This window comes from Lepidochelys kempii, chromosome 19 (assembly GCF_965140285.1).
Source record: "Lepidochelys kempii isolate rLepKem1 chromosome 19, rLepKem1.hap1, whole genome shotgun sequence".
Taxonomy (NCBI): domain Eukaryota; kingdom Metazoa; phylum Chordata; order Testudines; family Cheloniidae; genus Lepidochelys; species Lepidochelys kempii.
The window spans coordinates 15,253,717-15,276,346 of record NC_136398.1 but is presented as its reverse complement, the minus strand read 5'-3'; the positions used below and the strand labels follow the sequence as shown (position 1 = coordinate 15,276,346).

At 39.8% G+C, this 22,630-nt stretch overlaps 1 protein-coding gene and 2 non-coding genes across 10 annotated transcripts in view; all 3 read left to right on the top strand.

The window, feature by feature from the left end:
• The window catches only part of PUM1 (pumilio RNA binding family member 1), a 131,453-nt gene that overhangs the window by 79,833 nt on the left and 28,990 nt on the right, over positions 1-22,630 (top strand). For all 8 annotated transcript variants that reach the window (XM_073317830.2, XM_073317831.2, XM_073317829.2 and 5 more), the window contains one exon: positions 14,487-14,638. In XM_073317830.2, coding sequence (XP_073173931.1) covers positions 14,487-14,638 — 152 coding nt within the window. The remainder of the gene's footprint in view (positions 1-14,486; positions 14,639-22,630) is intronic.
• Positions 9,936-10,022, top strand: LOC140900600 (small nucleolar RNA SNORD103/SNORD85). The gene has a single exon (XR_012155669.1). It is a non-coding gene; the product is annotated as a small nucleolar RNA SNORD103/SNORD85 (small nucleolar RNA).
• Positions 21,036-21,109, top strand: LOC140900601 (small nucleolar RNA SNORD103/SNORD85). Its single transcript, XR_012155670.1, has one exon. It is a non-coding gene; the product is annotated as a small nucleolar RNA SNORD103/SNORD85 (small nucleolar RNA).

Here is a 22,630-nt window from a genome sequence, read left to right as displayed (position 1 = left end):
TAGCACGTTTTGAGCTCTACTGAAAAAATAAGTGGATGTCGGTGTGGTATATAAGGGTATTATAAAACTTAAAGTAGAATTTTGTTTTTGTTTTGAAAGTCTTGTCCCTATAGATTAACGCCTAAATTAGAGGATCAAAACCGGTAACGCTCAGTATGGATTCTGTTTTACAGTTTAAGATTAAGAACAAAAATCCTGAAAGAGAGGTGACATTTCATTTATAGTGACAAATATGCACTTATAGTGACAAATATGTGATTGGTGTTGGGTTGTTATGAGTTTTTTATTTGACATCTGAAAGCCAAATACTTTTGAAGCCTGCGTTACAGGGTATAGAGTAAAGTTTTCCTGCCAAGAAGTGTTAAGTAAAATTTGTTACTGTTATTAATTTGAGATTTGCTATGATAAATTTGGTAAATTATGCTTTTTTCTTCACTGGAGGATCCTTTCTGAACTTTATACTTTCCAGTCCCTTAATTACCTTGTTCCAGATCTTATATGTCAAAAGATCTCTCACCTGTGCAGAGGCTGAATATAAAGTGCTCTAGATAGCAGTTCTAATGTGGGTCATTCTTGCCTTCATACTGGACCTCTTTCTTCCAACCTTGTCTAGTCTCTGAACCCTTTCCCAACTTCAAGAGCCAAAATTGCTGTGTCTTGAAACGGTAGCTCCAGTAAGCAATTATTAGAAAGTGTAAAAAATACATTGCATGTTGAATTTTTATTCCAAAAGTCATGAAGTTCTGGCCCAAGTAGTGAGAGTCCTGCGGGTTCTTTCAAAACCAGATTAGTTCTGTACAACCACATTTAATTCTTTCACTGAGCCATCTGGAGAGAGGAAGTCCAGGAGATTCTAAATAAAATGTGCAGAGTTAGATTAGAACATTACTCAGTGAAGGTTGCACAACCTCATAACATTTAATTCTTATGCAGTCGGTTTACCTAAATAACACCCCCGTCGCTTCTTTCCACTCCAAGATACAGTTAAAACAAAGCTAGATTGTATTTACTATAAGCAAGTTTTACAGTATTCTGGTTTGCGCAATGTGGGATAGTAAGTTTGATATGTGACTCTTTGTAATATTTACCAGCTGTTACATAACTGTTAGTTAGCTTTTAAGCTTTGGGGCCAACATAAAGTCAAGCTATGATGAAATGGGATTACAAGTATGACCATATCACATGGTGTTTTTGGTAGAGTATATAAAACAGTATGAAGAATCAAGATTATAGAGTGTCCTTTCAGGATTATAATTTTTTTTAAGTAATTTTGAAGAGCTGAACGTTAGGTGTGGTCGGGGCATAATAAAAATGAAAGATGAGGTGTTAGGGTAAAGCCTATTGTTGGCACACAGGTAAGGCTGAGATGAAATGGAAGAAAGCCAAGAAGTAGAGCCCTATGGAAGCTGCATCAACGAGAACATGGACGGAATTGCGGAATCAAAACCGTAACACTGAATCCAGCTGTGTGGTTTTGTTTCGTTTTTTTTAAATCCAGCACAATACAAAATAATAATGATGCCTTCCTGCTGTGGCCCCAGAGCTGAAGGAGCTCTCTGTGCCCCCAACACGGCCCCAGGGCTGGAGAAACTGTGTGTGCCGCTGCTCATTCAAGGTGGGATCCAGGGTTGGCTACAGCCCAAGGTTTGCTATTGTGAAGGGCATTTATAACAAGGGTGTACTGTATATTCGTTTTTGACAGTTGCTTAGACACATGGCCTGCTACTACTAGTGCAGTTTCCCCCCTCCCCATGGTTCAGTACACAATTAAACATGTCTAAAAAGCATTCTACAACTGGAAAATGCTCATCCAAAAAAGCTAAGAAACCATGCACTGACACCAAAGTTCAGAGCTAGTCTGTTGCCTAATGATATCTATGAATCGGGTGGTATGATGTTCTGCAAATGCTGTCAACATACAGTAGACTGGACCCGAAAAGATACCTGCAACGATCATCTAATATCAAAACCCTATCTGAAGAATCACGCCACATATGATGAGAATCATCGAGGTTCTCACTCTCTACAGAGAACAGTTGCAGGCAGTATGAAATCTGCAGATGCCAGATGGGAGTTTGCAGTTTTTCTTGTGGTCTTTGCTGAGACTGTCATCTCAGGGGGAAAAATGAAGACGCTTCGACCTTTCCTCTTAAAACACTGCAGTCATGGTGGGAAGCATTGCCTGAAAATAAAGCAGAACTTTGGCAGATTCTGCCTTGTGTTTATCAGGAGCACATGTGGCAGTGCTGGCCTAAATCCATGGTGGAAAAGATTCCAGTGGTCGACAAGACAACAGATATCGGAGACTGCAGTGTGCTAAATATTCTCATAGGTAAGTTTATTTTTCTTTTACTATGATGACAGGTTCTTAAGTAGGTGCTTTTTTATAATGTATGCATTGGTCTTTAGGAAAACATTTGTTATACTTAGAAAATACTAAACACTTATACAATTTAAAGTACAGATAATTTAAGAAAAAGCATTTAAGATGCTATAACCCCTTAAAATAGCCTTAACCCTTCTCCCCCAAAAAGCACCAAATTGGGATTTTGGAGCTATTCTATAAAATGCTTGTTAGTAATTTTATCAAACATTTTATATTTAATTTGCATTAGGAAATTTAATTGTTTATTGCAGTGCAGCTGTAATATTATGCTTGTATAATATTAAAAAAAAACTTCAACATTAAATGATTTAATAGTGGATATGAAGCTGGATTTTTTTTTCCATTACAGATTTTTGAGTTTGTTTAGTAACAAACAAGTAGAAAAATTTTGACATCAGAATATGTGTATTTTTAGGTGTTACAGATTAGTACTATTTGACGATGTCATATTCATGGAGAGCTGCAACCACTCCACATTCTCACACTGTGTTCTGGAGTCTATGAATAGGAACCAGCTCAGTCTCAGTGATGTTTGTGCAGTTGTAACCGACAATGCTGCATATAGCATCAAAGCATACAAAGAAACACTGAAATGAGTCATGCCCCAACAGTGTACATGTGACATATCTGTGTCATATAATCAATCTGATAGGTGAGACATGGCAGCATTTTCACTTCTTTAGCAATGTGGCATCTTTCATTACTTGGATGAAATCTGCCTTCTTCAAAAAGCCAGTCAAAAAAGCAAAGATGGGTTGCTTTTCTTAAGTCCGAAGAAGTGCACACCATGAAGGTCCCTCCTGAAGCAGTACGCACAAGATGGAATAGCTGGTTTCAGGCAGTAAAATATCATGCACAGCACACTGATCTCGACTGGGACTTTTTTGAAAAAGCACAGGCTGAGACAAACCTTTTGACATAACTTAGCAGTCAGGAGAAATCAGACTTGCTGAAACTTAAGACAGCTTTCATATCTGAAGCTTGCCCCAAAATAATAACGGCCCTTACCATCTGTCAGCATCTGACCACCACCCTACAGCTGTCTCAGCTTTCAGTATTCTGGAAGACCTGGGATCTTGATTTCTGGAACAGCCAAAACTTTTGGTTTGGTGAAGAAACTGACAGACTCCTGGATGACTTCTCCATAGGTAAGGAGAGAGAGATCCTGGACAATCCACATGAAGCCTGTCAGCTTGCTTTTACCAAATTCTCCAAACACTGGGATGTCCATCCAGTAAAAGATGTGTTGCAACTGATCTGTTTGTTTGATCCCAGGCAGACTCCACCCATGCAACAAAACATCAATCAGTACAGCAAGCTACCACCTCTCACCCACCCCTGACCAGAACTGTATGAACAATGGCTGGTGTTTCTGCACAGCACTCAGAATGAGCCCATTCCAGATCCACTGGACCTTTGCACTTACTGGAAAGTTATGAAGGGATGAGTGCCTAAAGTAACAGAGGTTGCCCTACCTTACATCATCTTCCCTGTCAGCTCTGTAGACAGAGAGAGAAGCTTTAGTAAATATAAAAATCTACTTACAGACAATAGGGAATCACTTTCTGAGGAAAACACAAAAAGACTGACTAACCATAATGTACCACAATGGAGAAGTCTGCTGGAGATGGGAAAAATAATGACATTTAAGTTTGTCAGTTTGTAATGCTATTCAGCAGTAAACTGTTGACTTGATAGTGTGAAATTATTTAATCAAATTTGAAATTAATTTAAGCATTCCTTCAGAATATAGGAAGCTTGAAAGTACTGAGTTTAATTTAAAATGGCAACAGTGACTACTGCAGAGATGAATTATTTTATGTTTAGTGCATTTATTTTTTATTTTTTAATTATTCAAATATAAATTCAGTTAAATCGACTCTTCTGTGGACTTCTGTGTTATTGTTCAGCAATGTCAGTTTGATCATATTACCGGGTTCTACTTTAAAGAGTGATTTGAAACACATTACTTTTACTGTATATCTACAGGATGTTTCATTTAAATTGTAGGATTTTTTTTCTGTAAAATCTGTTTTTCCTGTTGCAATCCAATTCTAAACATTTTTATGCATTTATAGTAAGGCTACTTAATTTTTAATGTGTCAAACAATTTTGATAAAACGATAAAGACAGAATTAATTTTTTAAAAATGGCGGGGGTCAGAAAATAATAAATCTGAAAATTCGCAATAATAAAATAGAGTTCATAGGCCCCTAAACAAGGATGTTTGTAATAGTCTAGGAGTCAATGAACTACCATGTGATGGCTGTGTAGCTGTGAATGAATGAATGACTAATACTCTCCATGGGAAGGAAACGTGTTAAGCTTTAGTAACAAATAGACCAAAGCTTACTGGTAGGAACGCACCATCATACATTACTTTTACCAGAAAGACCATCTGTAACTTCACTTACAAGTCTAGAAAGTAGTAAACCTATTCAGGACCACACTTCTTAGAGCAGTGTCAAAGCTGCAATAGAAGTGTTTTGGCCTTGGCCAGAATTTGTCACCGCATACACACCCCTGCCCCAGGATTATGCTCCAGAATCTAAGCTTTCATTTCCCAAAAAAAAAAAAAAAAAAAATCTACCTCTCCTGAGTGAGAGGAGAACCTTTAAAAAAACAAGGAGTGTAACTCTATGCAGCATAGCCTGGAACCATAGCTCTAAGATGTCTGAATTGACCTGTTAATCTCATTGGAGTGTTAACTCTGAAATCTAAAGACGGCAGTACAAATATAAACATTAGCTATTAAATAGCTGCCCCGTCAACAATTTCTGTGGTGCAGTCGTGTATTTTTTGTACACGGGTATGTAGCACACTGACGATGCTACTTTGAACCCTTTAAAGATGTACCCCAAATCTACTGAGAAGAGGCCTTCCTATTTTCCTGGGGCAGTGCTAGACTGGAAGGAAACTGAAGGGCGTGGATGTTGGTGAAATGGCAGAAATTAAGTTATAGGTTTTATTCCTTTTAGTTGCTCCTTAAAAAGAAGGGACGTTTTATGGTGGTGTTTGGCTAATTTACTGCCAACTGAGGAGACATTGTGTCATCTCTCCAGGACTGTCAATCCAGTGAAGTTTTTCCCCCCCACAAGCATCAAATTAACTATTTTTAAGGAATATTGATTTGAATGGAGATATAGGCTGAAAAGTCTTACAAAGAAGTTATTTATGGGTTTAGTGTTGACGTACTTTTGGGGATACCACTATCTGTGCAGAGAAATGAGAATTTGTGTGGTACATTTAAAAAGTTTTTGGTGTCAAGTGTCTGGAAATTGGGTTTCCCTGGCAGTTATCACCATTCTGTTTGCAATTACTCCTCAGCCCATTGAATAAACTAGTTGCTAATATTTAGGCTTATAGATTCATAGATACTAAGGTCAGAAGGGACCTTTATGATCATCTAGTCTGACCTCCTGCACAACGCAGGCCACAGAATCTCACCCACCCACTCCTGCGAAAAACCTCTCACCTATGTCTGAGCTATTGAAGTCCTCAAATCGTGGTTTAAAGACTTCAAGGAGCAGAGAATCCTCCAGCAAGTGACCTGTGCCCCATGCTACAGAGGAAGGCGAAAAACCTCCAGGGCCTCTTCCAATCTGCCCTGGAGGAAAATTCCTTCCCGGCCCCGAATATGGCGATCAGCTAAACCCTGAGCATATGGGCAAGATTCACCAGCCAGATACTACAGAAAATTCTTTCCTGGGTAACTCAGATCCCACCCCATCTAACATCCCATCACAGGCCATTAGGCCTATTTACCATGAATATTTAAAGATCAATTAATTACCAAAATCATGTTATCCCATCATACCATCTCCTCCATAAACTTATTGAGTTTAATCTTGAAGCCAGATAGATCTTTTGCCCCCACTGCTTCCCTTGGAAGGCTATTCCAAAACTTCACTCCTCTGATGGTTAGAAACCTTCGTCTAATTTCAAGTCTAAACTTCCCGGTGGCCAGTTTATATCCATTTGTTCTTGTGTCCACATTGGTACTGAGCTTAAATAATTCCTCTCCCTCTCCAGTATTTATCCCTCTGATATATTTATAAGAGCAATCATATCTCCCCTCAACCTTCTTTTAGTTAGGCTAAACAAGCCAAGCTCCGTGAGTCTCCTTTCATAAGACAAGTTTTCCATTCCTCGGATCATCGTAGTAGCCCTTCTCTGTACCTGTTCCAGTTTGAATTCATCCTTCTTAAACATGGGAGATCAGAACTGCACACAGTATTCCAGGTGAGGTCTCACCAGTGCCTTGTATAACGGTACTAAAACCCCCTTATCCCAACTGGAAATACCTCTCCTGGTGCATCCCAAGACCGCATTAGCTTTTTTCACAGCCATATCACATTGGCGGCTCATAGTCATCCTATGATCAACCAATACATGGCAGAGTAAGAATTTTTTTATAATTTTGGCTGATATCTATGCTTATTTTTAAGCATTTTTTAGATTTTTTTATTTTAAGTTTTCACAGCTGCGCAAGATTATTGGAGGCGTGTCAAACAATTATTTTATGATAAAATTCAAAAAGTTAAAGCTTTAAACTGTTAAAACACAAATTATCAACATATGTCAAAATATACAAATTAAATATCCTTAAATCAACAGATCATACCTGTTTTTACTGTTAATTTGCTAGCACATATATAATAAGTCTACTTCAGAAGTCTTACTCACTGGATTTTGTTTCCAATATGTTCTCAAACAGGATTTTTTTTTACTTTGCCACCCTATAAATTTTGATTGTTGTTGATGGAAATATATTGGTCTGTTTTTGTGTGCATGGTGAAATCTGTTTAGATTTTTCTTTTTTAAATGGTGGTGGTACTGCCAAGCCTGCTAATATACTGTTGCCAACCTCACTGATGTTTTGAGTCATCGAATCATAGAATCCTAGGACTGGAAAGAATCTTGAGAGGTCTTCTAGTCCAGTCCTCTGCACTCACAACAGGACTAAGTATTATCTAGACCATGCCTGACAGGTGTTCAGAGGTTTTTGAAAGCAGCTTAGACAATGACAGAGATTCCACATCCTCTCTAGGCAATCTATTCCAGTGCTTTTAACCACCCTGACAGGAAGATTTTCCTCATGTCCAACCTAAACTTCCCTTGCTGCAATTAAAGCCTGTTGTTTCTTGTCCTATCCCCAGAGGTTAGCTAGAACAATTTTTCTTCTTCCTCCTTGAAACAACCTTTTATGTACTTGAAAACTGTTATCATGTCCCCCCTCAGTCTTCTCTTCTCCAGGCTAAACAAACTCAGTTCTTTGTCTTTTCTCATAGGCCATGTTTTCTAGATCTTTAATCCTTTTTCTTACTCTCCTCTGAACTTTCTCCAATTTGTCCACATCTTTCCTGAAATGTGGCGCTCAGAACTGGACACAATACTCCACTTGAGGCTTAATTAGCACTGAGTAGAGCAGAAGAATTACTTCTTGTGTCTTGCTTACATCACACCTGTACTACATTCCAGAATATTTGCACTTTTGTTTGTTTGCAATAGTGTTACACTGTTGACTCATATTTATCTTGTGATCCACTCTGATCCCGAAATTCCCTTCCGTAGTACCTCTTTCTAGGTAGTCATTTCCATTTTGTATGTATGCAACTGATTGTTCCTTCCTAAGTGGAGTATTTTGCATTTGTCCTTATTGAATTTCATCCTGTTTACTTTGAACCATTTCTCTAATTTGTCCAGATCATTTTGAATTTTAATGCTATCCTTCAAATAGCTTGATATCATCCTCAAACTTTATAAGTGTACTCTCTATGCTATTATCTAAATCATTGCTGAAGATATTGAACAGAACCGATCCGTGCGGGACCCTGGGTGATATGCCCTTCCAGTTTGACCCTGATAACTATTCTCTGGCACCCACCTTATAATAGCTCCATCTAGGCTGCATTTCCCTAGTTTGTTTATGAAAAGGTCATGTGAGACAGTATCAGAAGCCTTCCTAAAGTCAAGATATACCACATCTTCGACAACCCCAATCCCTGTCAAAGAAAGCTATTGGATTGGTTTGACAGGATTTGTTCATGACAAATCCGTGCTGACTTTTACTTATCTTTTTATCTACTAGGTGTTTGTAAATTGATTGCTTAATTATTCGCTCCAGTATTTTTTGGGGTACTGAAGTTAAGCTGACTGGTCAGTAATTCCCCGGGTTGTCCTTATTCCCCTTTTTATAGATTGGCACTATATTTGCCCTTTTCCAGTCCTCTGGAATCTCTCATCTTCCATGATTTTTTTTAAGATAATTGCTAATGTCTCAGATATCTTCTTACTCAACTCCTTGAGTTATTCTAGGATGTATTTCATCCGGCCCTGGAGACTTGAAGAAATCTAACTTGTCTAAGTAATTTTTAACTAGTTCTTTCCCTATTTTAGCCTCAGATCCTACCTCATTTTCACTGGAGTTCACTGTGTTAGACATCCAATCGCTACTAAACTTTTTGGTGAAAACTGAAACAAAGAAGTTGTTCAGCACTTCTGCCATTTCCACGTTTTCTGTTATTGTTTTTTCCCACCTCATTGAGTAACGGGCCTACCCTGTTCTGGGTCTTCCTCTTGCTTCTAATGTATTGTCAAAATGTTTTCTTGTTACCGTTTGTCTCTAGCTAGTTTAATCTTGTTTTGCATCTTGGCCTTTCTAATTTATCCCTACATGCTTGTGTTTGTTTATATTCATCCTCCGTAATTTGATCTAGTTTCTACTGTTTGTAGGACTCTTTTTTGAGTTTCAGATCAGTGAAGATCTCCTGGTTAAGCAAATACTGGCCTCTTGCCATCCTTCCTAACTTTCCTATGGAGTGGGATAGTTTGCTCTTGTGCCGTTAATAATGTTGCCTTGAAAAATTGCCAACTCTCTTGAACTGTTTCCTCCCGGTAGTCTTGCTTTGCATGGGTTCTTATCTACCAACTCCCTGAGATGCTAAAGTCTGCCTTCTTGAAATCCGTTATCTTTATTGTGCTCTTTTCCCTCCTACCATTCCTTAGAATCTTGATCACTTTCACTCAAGCTGTCTTCCACTTTCAAATTCTCAACCAGTTCCTCCCTATTGGTCAAAATCAAATCTAGAACAGCCTCTCCCCTAATAGCTTTCTCCACCTTGTGCAATAAAAAATGGTCTCCAATACATTCCAAAAACTTGGTGGATAATCTGTCCCCTGCTGTGTTATTTTCCCAACAGGTGTCTTCGTAGTTGAAGTTCCTCACTGAGTATGAGTCGTCATACTCTGATTCACATGAATGGCATGATTACAAATATCTGTATAGATATGATGGTAACACTGATATTGAAAGGAATTATTTTTACTGTGACCACGTTTGCTGTTCAGTTTACTGGTATTTCTTAAACTCACTTTAACATGTACACACTTTTTGAGTGCATAAACTCTTCAGTGTGTGTGGTGCACAGCACAGTAGAAGTACTTGACTTCAAATGCACTAGGATGTTCTTCCTTTTCTGTGGGATCTTTCATAAGTATAAAGCTAGGTTAGTCTCTTGAAGTGAAGAATAACTGCAAGTTTTACAGGTCTGGCAGTGATGACACACTTGCCCTCACTGAGAGAGCCACTCAGTAATGAGAACCTCACCATGTGCTCAGATGAGTTTAAGCCAGACTTGCAAAAATGCTCAGAATGCTTTGTTTCAAAGAGTTTACTGCAGTTTTCAGTAATTTTTCTCTTTTTTTTACACTTAAAGCTGTAGCTGTTCAAATGAGCAATCTGTAGCCGAGGAAGAGTCCAGACTATGTGTGTATGGTAGTTAGAGCTCAGATTAATAACTTCTTTTGGTTTGGAATAGAGATGCCTGATCTTTGTCCAAATGAAGGTTGCCATGCATTTGCCAGGAGCCTGACAGCTACCCTGTTTGCATAAAATGAAGCAGATTGTAGCTGCCTCTCGTCAGTACAGAATTGTGGCTTGCAGAAACTACAGGTCCCAGTTTGTGACCTGCTTTGATTAGATACCAGCAGGCACTGATGCATTTTGATCTAAGCACCCTTGGTTGCTTAGATGAAGATGGGCAACAGCATGCTGGGACTGTTCAATGGGCTGTGCTTCGGTATTCGTGTGCAATGGTAACAGGGCTAAAAGGTATTTTAACATGTAAAATAAGCTGTTGCTACCTCGGAGCAGATCTGTTGAGTGGGATCTATAGTCGCTTTTCTCACCATCAATGGAGTTCTCTCACAGAGCACCAGACCACTGGAATGCATTTTAATGTGCAAAATGAACTGATATTGCCTGGAAATAGATCTTTGCTCTCACCCTGATTTACCTTGTGGCATTGGAGCCCAGGCTACTCATAAGGTGATTTTGCTGTGCAAAAGAGCTTTTGGGGCTGTGATGACACTGTTTACATAGTACAGTGATTGGTCCTATACAAAATCCTATGTAGACAGACAAATGTAAAATGATTTGATAAGGACAGCACAGTAAGATTAACCAATGTCACCCTCAGAGTAACAGTGTTGCTTAACTTCACCATCTTGCAGCATAATGCTGATTCTGAACCGGCAACGCACCAATTTGTACAGATTGAGTCCAGAATGCTGTTTTGCTTTCAAAAGTTACATTATATATTTTTTTTGAGCAAGTATATGTAATTGCAAGGCCCAAGCCTGCTACTTAAAAGCCTCTTTTCTATCCTTTTCTTTGTCTTCCAAGCATAAGTGTAGTGTAGAAAGGGGAAGGAATATTTTCCCTGTTCTCTGATCCAAATACCCACTATGAAAGACAAAATTTGTTCTTGATTGCAGCATTTTGCAATTGAACTTTTATCAGATGCGCTAATACATTTTGTCTGAATGCATTGCTTGTCTGTCTTACAATCTAAGCTGGGGTAGACAGCAGACCGTGGGCCAAATCCAGACTGCCAAATGCTTTTGAACAAACTGTGAAATTTACTTATCGCTATTGTTATTATTTTTGTATTATTTTCTCTGGAATCTGGACTTTGACTATACCTTTGGACCTTGACAGAAAATAATAGATTACCCCTGGTCTAAGCTGTATATTCCTCTGTTAAAAGAAAAGGAGTACTAGTGGGACCTTAAAGACTAACCAATTTATTTGAGCATAAGCTTTCGTGAGCTACAGCTCACTTCATCGGATGCATTCAGTGGAAAATAAAGTGAGGAGATTTGTATACACCCAACATGAAAAAATGGGTGTTATCATACACACTGTAAGGATTGTGATCACTTAAGATGAGCTATTACCAGCAGGGGGTGGGGAGGGAAGAAAACCTTTTGTAGTGATAATCAAGGTGGGCCATTTCCAGGAATGTCTGAGGAACAGTCGGGGGGGGGGGGGGGGGATAAACATGGGGAAATAAGTTTTACTTTCTGTAATGACCCATCCACTCCCAGTCTCTATTCAAGCCTAAGTTAATTGTATCCAGTTTGCAAATTAATTCCAATTCAGCAGTCTCTCATTAGAGTCTGTTTTTGAAGTTTTTTTGTTGTAATATTGCGACTTTTAGGTCTGTAATCGAGTGACCAGAGAGATTGAAGTGTTCTCCGACTGGTTTATAAATGTTATAATTCTTGACATCTGATTTGTGTCCATTTATTCTTTTATGTAGAGACTGTCCAGTTTGGCCAATGTACATGGCAGAGGGGCATTCTTGGCACATGATGGCATATATCACATTGGTAGATGTGCAGGTGAACGAGCCTCTGATAGTATGGCTGATGTGATTAGGTCCTATGATGGTGTCCCCTGAATAGATATGTGGCCAGAGTTGGCAGTGGGCTTTGTTGCAAGGATAGGTTCCTGGGTTAGTGGTTCTGTTGTGTGGCGTGTGGTTGCTGGTGACTATTTGCTTCAGGTTGGGGGGCTGTCTGTAGGCAAGGACTGGCCTGTCTCCCAAGATTTGTGAGAATGATGGGTCATCCTTCGTAATAAGTTGTAAGTCCTTGATCATGCGTTGGAGAGGTTTTAGTTGGGGGCTGAAGGTGATGGCTAGTGGCGTTCTGTTATTTTCTTTGTTAGGCCTGTCCTGTAGTAGGTGACTTCTGGGTAGTCTTCTGGCTCTGTCAATTTGTTTCTTCGCTTCAGACAGTGGGTACTGTAGTTGTAAGAATGCTTGATAGAGATCTTGTAGGTGTTTGTCTCTGTCTGAGGGGTTGGAGCACATGCAGTTGTATCGTAGAGCTTGGCTGTAGACAATGGATCGTGTGGTGTGCTCTGGGTGAAAGCTGGAGACATGTAGGTAGGAATAGCGGTCAGTAGGTTTCCGATATATGGTGGTGTTTATGTGACCATCGCTTATTAGCATCATAGTGTCCAGGAAGTGACTCTCTTGTGTGGGCTGGTCCAGGCTGAAGTTGATGGTGGGATGGAAATTGTTGAAATCATGGAGGAATTCCTCAAGGGCTTCTTTTCCTTGGGTCCAGATGATGAAGATGTCATCAATATAGTGCAAGTAGAGTAGGGGCATTAGGGGATGAGAGCTGAGGAAGCGTTGTTCTAAGTCAGCCATAAAAATGTTGGTATACTGTGGGGCCATGCGGGTACCCATAGCAGTGCCGCTGGTTTGAAAGTATACATTGTCTCCAAATGTGAAATAGTTATGGGTGAGGACAAAGTTCAGCCACCAGGTTTGCCGTGACATTATCGGGGATAGTGTTCCTGACGGCTTGTAGTCGATCTTTGTGTAGTCCATCATACAGTGTGTATGATAACAACCATTTTTTCATGTTGTGTGTGTATATAAATCTCCTCACTGTATTTTCCACTGAATGCATCTGATGAAGTGAGCTGTAGCTCATGAAAGCTTATGCTCAAATAAATTGGTTAGTCTCTAAGGTGCCACTAGTCCTCCTTTTCTTTTTGCAAATACAGACTAACACAGCTGCTACTCTGATTCCTCTGTTAGAAGGCGAGCGTTCTGTCTGAGCATAGTAAATACACATCTCTGCTACAGTGGAGAGCGGATCTGATGTAAAATTTAGTCTTGTATTTCATTCAGACAAGCACATTCCAATTTAAAGTCATTTTCACTGCAACAGTGAGTAATTTAGCCCTCAGGCTTTGCATTGGTTTTGAAAAAGGTAGAAATTAGAAGATTTTAACCTTCAGCTGATCTCTCCAAAAGACACGAAGCAGACATAAAATATTCTATTGCTTCCAAACGCTATTGTACTGGATGGGATGCATTCTACCGGGAAGTGCAGCGTACAGATTTCTCATCTGATTGATTGTACACCAGTCTTCTTTGGGTAAACTTTTAAGGAAAGAGGCTAAGCCAGGCCAGAATTAAAATAACCGAGAGTCCTGGAAATTGACACAACCCACATGAAAATTCACAATTCTATTGATCATTCATTCGCTCTTAAATGTGACATACAAAATGTTAAAAGTGGGACCTGTGCCCTTTAATCCTTTTTTATTACAGGTTTATGTGTTGTATAAAAAAGGCCTGAAAGGGGTTTTGGTTTTGTTTTGTTTTTTGATTCTGCTTGTTTTTGCATGGGAAATCCGGGGGTTCTCTAGGTTGGAAAACTCTCCCTGGTGACTGGAGAGCTCAATGACAGACACCACAGGAGTCTTGAGAGCAGAAGTGACTTTTTGATAACTATGTTGTAAAACAGTGTTCACACCTATAGCTTAACCGTTCTGTTTTGGAGAAAAGATGCCTTTGTTAAAGGTTCATCAGCAGCACCTTCAGTTACTGCGTTGGAGCTCACAATAAAAATCACTTGAGATTCCTGCTAAATGTTGACATGCCTGGTATATAAAAAGCAAAGAACAAGCCAAAGAAAAAACATCCAGCCCTATTTTTATGTTGTGATAAAGGAATAAAAATAGGCACTAGCCCAATCTGTGGTGTAGTAGTTAAAAAGCAAGAACTGGGTAAAGTAACCTCAACTAAACTCCATATGAGAAGTGAGTAAATTCCATTTATCCTGGACTACACCCCTGAGCATCAGTGCTTTTGAAATCCTTTACAGGTCATCTTTAAAATAGGCTTTGTTGAATCAAGTGTGATGTGTGCAGGTGTTTTTGGTCATGGCTTACTGTTGAGCAGGTCTTGTTTACTATAGAAGTTGACTGAATCCTCCTTTGGCATTTTAGGGCCTGCAGTAGTCCCTCATCAGTACTATGGAGTTACTCCCTGGGGAGTTTATCCTGCCAGTCTTTTCCAACAGCAAGCTGCAGCAGCTGCCGCTGCAACTAACTCAGCAAATCAGCAAACCACTCAACAGACCCAACAGGGACAACAACAGGTAAGTGGCAGTGTCTTGCAGGTACAGTTGGTACCTGGGATTTACATAAGTATGCTCATATATGTTAAAGAATTGCTATTTCCAGTGACAACACGTGAACATATGTGAGACTCAGTTGATTCAAAAGACCTTGTCTCTGTAGAATAGAGGAGAAAGTATTACCTGTAAAGTCACCATTTGGGATCATACCGTTCTTTCTGTGTTTTGGAGTTTCCTGTATGCGGTCTGGCAGTGATGGTCTCTTTTGCACAACATTATTTGCTGCCAAATCAAAACCAGTTAGCAGTGAAAGAAGGAAATTTAAAAATAGCTTCTTGCTGCTTCAGATATCTGGCTGAACCCCTGTTGGAAGTTGTAACTAGCAGAACAGTAGAATAGAAGTGTTAGAACTTATTTCAATTCCAACACATAAAGGAGATAGGGGACAGCTGTTGGCAAGTTTAAGCAAAGTAGTTTTAAAAAAGTGAATATATTGCAGCAAAAAGAAATCGATGAATGAGAATTAAAATTATGCAAAGCAGGTTTAATGGGGAAAAGGCATTTGTGTGAAAAAATTGCATTAGGAATAAGATGTTTCCATCACATAGCAATAGCCATAGCTCTCTTGCTATTGACTATCTACAGCTCTGAAGCTATAACAGTTTTAATATGATGGAAGCAGCTTAATCTCAGTACATTTTTTTCATACTGATGCATTTCCCACCTCATACTCAACCCATTTTCCATCTGAGAAGGAGGGATGAGATTTCTTTCTGTGCAAATATGGGTTGCTTCAACATTTGCCCAGTTTAAAAAAATACGAATATTCTTAGACTTGTGTATTATCTGTCCTCCCCTCTCCCCTTCATTCACTGTAATGTTTAAAAAACAAAATAAACCTACTAACATTCCCATTTCCCAGTATCTGAAGCAAAAGAACCTTGAAGTTTGCTGCTCTTCCTTCTTCCTTGTTCACATTTTCAGATGGCAGCAGCACTGCGCAAATCAAGGTGGATCTTGCATGTCTGTTTGCAGAAACTCTAGCCGTGACATAGAGGCAGATATGTTCTGAAAATGTAGGATCCCAAAGAACCCAAACATGGAGCAAATTTTAAGATCTTTCACAACACTATTAGCGCCAAGTTTGGTTATTTAGATTGTAATCTCTGTGGGGCAGGCACTATCTCTGGTTATATGTCTGTGTCGCGTCTAACACAAAGGACCTTGAGATGCTACTGTAATGCAACACATGTAAATGTATCTTCACCAAATGTGTGTCACGATTAAAAAGTGCTTTTGCTGCCAATGGCAAAGTTGCCGTGCTTGTAAATCCTCAAGCTCAGATGCCTGCAATACCTAGGCACAAAGGGAGAGCTCCGTTGCCTTGGCTTTAACTTTTCTTATGACTAAGGTTAAGATTTTGTCAGTTATTTTTAGAAAAAGTCACAGACAGGTTGCAGGCAATATACAAAAATTCATGGAAGCCTGTGACCTGTCAGTGACTTTTACTTAAAATAATGGTTGGGTTGGCCAGCAGATGATTGAAGCCCAGGGATTGGGGTAGGAACAGAGCCCAGTCCCTGCTGCTGGCTAAGGGGTTTCCAGCACCCGCTGCTGCAGCAGGCAGCTCCACGGGCCTCCACTGCAGCCTCAGCGGCTGGAGCTCTGGGGTCCCCCCGTCCCAGCAGTGCCCGGAGGCTCTGGAGCCTCCTCTCGGGGTGGCTGGGGCTGAAGTGGAAAATGTCACGGAGGTCTCTGAAGATCACGGAATTCGTGACATCTTATCTTTACTTATGACTTACATTGATCTGTATCACAAATTTGGTATTTCCTAAACATTACTTTTTGTGTGTTTCATTCCTCTCTTACGAGGGTTTTTAAGAGCTGAAAATCCCTTATAGAAGTGTATGAGAGTTCAGATGATAGGCCATAACAGTCTGGATCCCTTAGGTCTTTTAGTAAGTATTTATGGAGACTCTAAGGGCTTGTCTACACAGGGACACTCAGAAAAATTATTCCAGGTTACCTAAAGGTATTAAAGTAGATTAGTTAAACCACATTGAACCCCTTTGTGAACTCTGTTAATTAAAGTTAAAATGACCTTAATTTAATTTAGTTTAATTCACTTTGGAAATGAGTTAATTCAAACCAAATTAAGGCCACTTAGGGGAAAAAAACTAGATGGAAAGGAGGAATGTGAGAGGCGATGCAATATGGAAAAGGCCAGCCAGGTTGTTTGGGTTTTTTTTTTTTTGGTTTTTTTGTCCTTTATCTGCACTACAACAAGGAGTATAAAGCATTTAAGAAGTAGAAGTTCAAAATGAATAAAATGAAATCATTTTTACATCAGCATAAAATTAGCCTCTGAAACTCTACTGCAGGACAATATGGAGGCAAATACTTTTGTGATTTAACCAATGCTTATAGAAATAAGTGTGTGCAACAGTAATGAGGACCAACTACTGAGCGGATCACCAGCTGGAATCAGAAGAAATTTCCCCATGATAATATTGCAAATAAGATATATAATGCGGCTTATATCTTCTCTGAAGCCACTATATTTGGTCGTTGTCAGAGAGATGGACCATTGTTCTGTTCCAGTATTACAAGTCATTTGTCATAAAAATGCATATTAATATCCATTTTTAATGCAGCAAGACTTGAACTATAAAGAGAGTTAGAACATTTTGAAAACTCTTACTAACTTAGCTAAGCTATTAATATTAGTTAAGTACATATTAGCTCTTTAAAATGCATATTTTATTAATAGTAACAACCCTTATTAGATGTAGATCAGGTGAGTGCTAAATTAGTCCCTACAAGCATGTGAGAGTGGAAAATGAAAATGACTCTGAAAGTACTAATATAATGTGATGTGGAACGATAGTTAAATTGTGTTACTTAAGGTGGTTTTTCATTATAGCAAAGTAAAAATGCATCATAAATAGTCTGCATCTGTATGGAAATCCAGAAAGTTAACTTAATATTCAACTCAGTATTTTCTGTTTCAAAAATAACTTCCAGATTAATGTTATAATAAATTATTCCATTGTTGCTAAACTCTCCCAGCTCAAGATGGATGATAAAAGGGCTGCTGGTGGCACCAGTTCCTTTGTTTATAGTCCTCCTCCTTACCATCATGACATGAGTAAGAATAGTCTCTGCCCCTCTCATTTTATACCTCAGAAATGCATGCTAATCTGAATTTCAAGCTCTGCATCGACCCTCTCAGATGTATTTACCTAAAACTTGTGCACATATCCAGAGATTGCAAGTTAGATGTCTTTGAGGCTTGAACCTGCTATATTTAGTTCAGAACTAATGCTGAAAACATTAGTCAGGGAGAACATAGTCAGGGAGAACATAGTTTAACAACTAGTATCTAATGGTTCTTCAGGGCTAGAAACAAAATAAATCTGTTATACTGCTGGAAATCAGAGAGGTACCATCTTTGCAGTGATATAAAGCATTTGCTTTTTAGCTCTTGCATGTTGAGAGTTACTGGACCTTACGTGCTCTTTCTACAGGCTAAAAGTCAAGTAGAGTTGGACCTTGCAAAGGGAATTAAAACCAATAAGTAAAAGGTTCTATAGTCATATAAATAGGAAGAAAACAAAGAAAGAAGAAGTGGGACCGCTAAAAACTGAGGATGGAGTGGAGGGTCAAGGATAATCTAGGCATGGCCCAATATCTAAACAAATACTTTGCCTCAGTCTTTAATAAGACTAAAGAGGATCTTAGGGATAATGGTAGCATGATAAATGGGAATGAGGATATGGAGGTAGACATCACCATATCTGAGGTAGAAGCGAAACTCAAACAGCTTAATGGGACTAAATCGGGGGGCCCAGATAATCTTCATCCAAGAATATTAAAAGAATTGGCACAAGAAATTGCAAGCCCATTAGCAAGAATTTTTAATGAATCTGTAAACTCAGGGGTTGTACCGTATGACTGGAGAATTGCTAACATAGTTCCTATTTTTAAGAAAGGGAAAAAAAGTGATCCAAGTAATTATAGGCCTGTTAGTTTGACATCTGTAGTATGCAAGGTCTTGGAAAAAATTTTGAAGGAGAAGGTAGTTAAGGACATTGAAGTCAATGGTAAATGGGACAAAATACAACATGGTTTTACAAAAGGTAGATCGTGCCAAACCAACCTGATCTCCTTCTTTGAGAGAGTAACAGATTTTTTAGATAAAGGAAACGCAGTGGATCTAATTTACTTAGATTTTAGTAAGGCGTTTGATACTGTGCCACATGGGGAATTATTAGTTAAATTGGATAAGATGGGCATCAATAGGAAAATTGAAAGGTGGATAGGGAATTGGTTAAAGGAGAGACTACAACGGGTCCTACTGAAAGGTGAACTGTCAAGTTGGAGGGAGGTTACCAGTGGAGTTCCTCAAGGATCAGTTTTGGGACCAATCTTATTTAATCTTTTTATTACTGACCTGGGCACAAAAAGTGGGAGTGTGCTAATAAAGTTTGCAGATGATACAAAGCTGGGAGGTATTGCTAATTTAGAGAAGGACAGGGATACCCTACAGGAGGATCTGGATGACCTTGTAAACTGGAGTAATAGGAATAGGATGAAATTTAATAGTGAGAAGTGTAAGGTCATGCATTTAGGGATTAATAACAAGAATTTTAGTTATAAGCTAGGGACGCATCAACTAGAAGTAACGGAGGAGGAAAAGGACCTTGGAGTATTGGTTGATCATAGGATGACTATGAGCTGCCAATGTGATATGGCTGTGAAAAAAGCTAATGTCGTCTTGGGATGCATCAGGAGAGGTATTTCCAGTAGGGATAAGGAGGTTTTAGTACCGTTATATAAGGCACTGGTGAGACCTCACCTGGAATACTGTGTGCAGTTCTGGTCTCCCATGTTTAAGAAGGATGAATTCAAACTGGAACAGGTACAGAGAAGGGCTACCAGGATGATCCGAGGAATGGAAAACTTGTCTTATGAAAGGAGACTCAGGGAGCTTGGCTTGTTTAGCCTAACTAAAAGAAGGTTGAGGGGAGATATGATTGCTCTCTATAAATATATCAGAGGGATAAATACCAGAGAGGGAGAGGAATTATTTAAACTCAGTACCAATGTGGACACAAGAACAAATGGATATAAACTGGCCACTAGGAAATTTAGATTAGAAATTAGACGAAGGTTTCTAACCATCAGAGGAGTGAAGTTTTGGAATAGCCTTCCGAGGGAAGTAGTGGGGGCAAAAGATCTATCTTGCTTTAAGATTAAACTCGATAAGTTTATGGAGGAGATGGTATGATGGGATAACATGGTTTTGGTAATTAAATATTCATGGTAAATAGGCCCAATGGCCTGTGATGGGTTTTTAAATGGGGTAAGATCCAAGTTACCTGGGAAAGAATTTTCTGTAGTATCTGGCTGATGAATCTTGCCCATATGCACAGGGTTTAGCTGATCGCCATATTTGGGGTCGGGAAGGAATTTTCCTCCAGGGCAGATTGGAAGGCCCTGGGGGTTTTTCGCCTTCCTCTGTAGCATGGGGCACGGGTCACTTGCTGGAGGATTCTCTGCTCCTTGAGGTCTTCAAACTACAATTTGAGGACTTCAATAGCATAGATATAGGTGTGAGGTCTTTTTTAGGAGTGGTGGGTGAAATTCTGTGGCCTGCATTGTGCAGGAGGTCAGACTAGATGATCATAATGGTCCCTTCTGGCCTAAATATCTATGAATCTACATGCCATCTTCTCCACTATATAGCTAGCATCTGGACTTAGCAGCTGCTGTCTTTAGAACTGCTAGAACCAGAAACAAATGCTTTGTACCATCTTAAAGCCCTTCCAGATAAAATAAAGCAATACTCTTTCACTCCATTGATTCTGGACCAGTTATGAGAAGGGCAATTTTTGCTTCCTGACGACAAAGTCAATCTTCAAACGTCTGCACCTGGCAAGTCACCAACATGCGCGGTTGAATTGAGCTTCCACGCTTACACCAAGAAATGCAGGCACTGGTAAAGCAGAAGAAACGAAGTGTGACAGACTTGCCACTTTAGGCTTGGCATTCAGAGTAGGGTCCTGCACCCTGTAAATCAGGTATATGTGAAATGGCTTTTGGAGTGGTTATTGTCTGGTTCAAAAACCATGTATCATAGATATAACCTGTAGTATCTGTCATTATTTTTACAGCCCCAAAAGTGGCCAAAGTGCTTTAGACTTAAAAATGTGTGTATATATTTTAAACGCAAACCTTTCTTCCCCCATGAGACACACCCTGCATTTCTGAGGGAAATCCTCCCAGATGCGCACTTTGAAGAAGTGCTGCTCACGTGTTGCTGTGATTTTTTCAGAACTCGTTTGGGAAACCTAGCTTTTCATTTAAAAATACCAGTTTTGCCCTGATTCCCCTGTGCTTTAGTGGTTTCCAAAAGTGTGGCGATGATGATCCACTTGCCCTCACTGAGAACGCTGTTTGGTAATGAGAACGTCAGAGAGCTGAGCCAGCACTTTTGGAAACCTGCTAGAATGATGTATATGGATACTTTCTCTTTCTTGCTTGGGACATCCCAAAGAGGATGGCAGATTCATAAAAACACCAATATTTCACTTGCTGTGACATGTCCTTCATTATGAATGTTCAGTATATTGCACCAGCATTGTGTGTGCTCATCAGTTCACTGCAGCTGTTGAAACCACTTAGACTGGAGGTGAGTTGAGTGTTTGTGAAAATCTGTTAACTACACTCTTCTCTCTTTTGGTGCGCCAAATAAATATTTGCTTCTAATAACTTTGAGGGAGGCGGGCAGGAGACACCTTTCTGTGTGATCTGTTGTTGTAAAATGTCTAACGTGCGTGGCACCACGTGACAGCTTTTAATAGGCTGAACTCACAAGTGGGTGCACACCTTTTCATAATCACTGGAAGTAGCAGGCTTTCCTGGATAAACCGCAGAGCAGTTAGTGCATCACACACTTTAACTGCAAGGGCTACATGTAAAAGTCATTGTGTGATCTTGTTATTGAAGGGGTCACTGTTTCACAGATGGGTCTACAGCTTGGAAAAACTCAAGCCAAGCCACCATGTCTCACTAGCCTATGAGAACTAAACTGAGTGTTTCTTCATTTCTGCTCAAGTTGGTAAGCTTTAAGTGTCGTCTCTGTGCACATCAGTAGCCAGATGTGTTATTTTCAAAGGGCAAATACCAATAACCATCTTTTTCCAGGAGCAGTGACTGTTTCTTAAAGATTTGTTTACAATGGTGTAAGTTAGAGATGTATGGAAACAGGAATGAAAAGGTTAGTGGGTGAAATTTTCCCAGGTCAGGTCCAGTAAACTTGACAGGGGCATCTTTAGGTATCATGAAAGCATTTGTACCCATTTTGACATCAGGTCTTCTGAGTTTAATACTTCAGTGTGTATAAGACTTTGTAACTGAGAGCATAGTCCACTAAGAATAGAGAGAAGAAAAACTACGCTAATTGTCACACATTTGTCATAGCACAGCGGTTCTCAAACTGTGGGTCAGGACCCCAAAGTGGATCGCGACACCATTTTAGTGGGGTCACCAGGGCTGGCTTAGACTTGTTGGGGCCCAGAGCTGAAGCCCGAGCCCCACCACCTGGGGCTGAAAGGGTTACAGGCCTCCTGCCTGGGGCTGAAGCCCTTTGGCTTCTCCTCCCCACCCACTTCCCCCGCACGGGGTGATGGGGCTCGGACTTTGGCCCCCCGTCCTGGGCCGTGAGGCTCAGCGGGTTCAGGCTTCAGTCCACCATCCTGGGGTTGTGAAGTAATTTTTGTTGTCGGAAAGGGGTCGTGGTACAATTAAGTTTGAGAATCCCTGTCATAGTGCATAGGAAGCTGTACACTTAACTAGAGAGACAAGGTGGGTGAGATAATCTTTTATGGAACCAACTTCTGTTGGTGAGAGAGGCAAGCTTTTCAGTTTACACAGGACTCTTCTTCAGGTGACCTGAAAGCTTCATTGAAAGCTTGTCTCTCTCACCAACAGAAGTTGGTCCAATAAAAG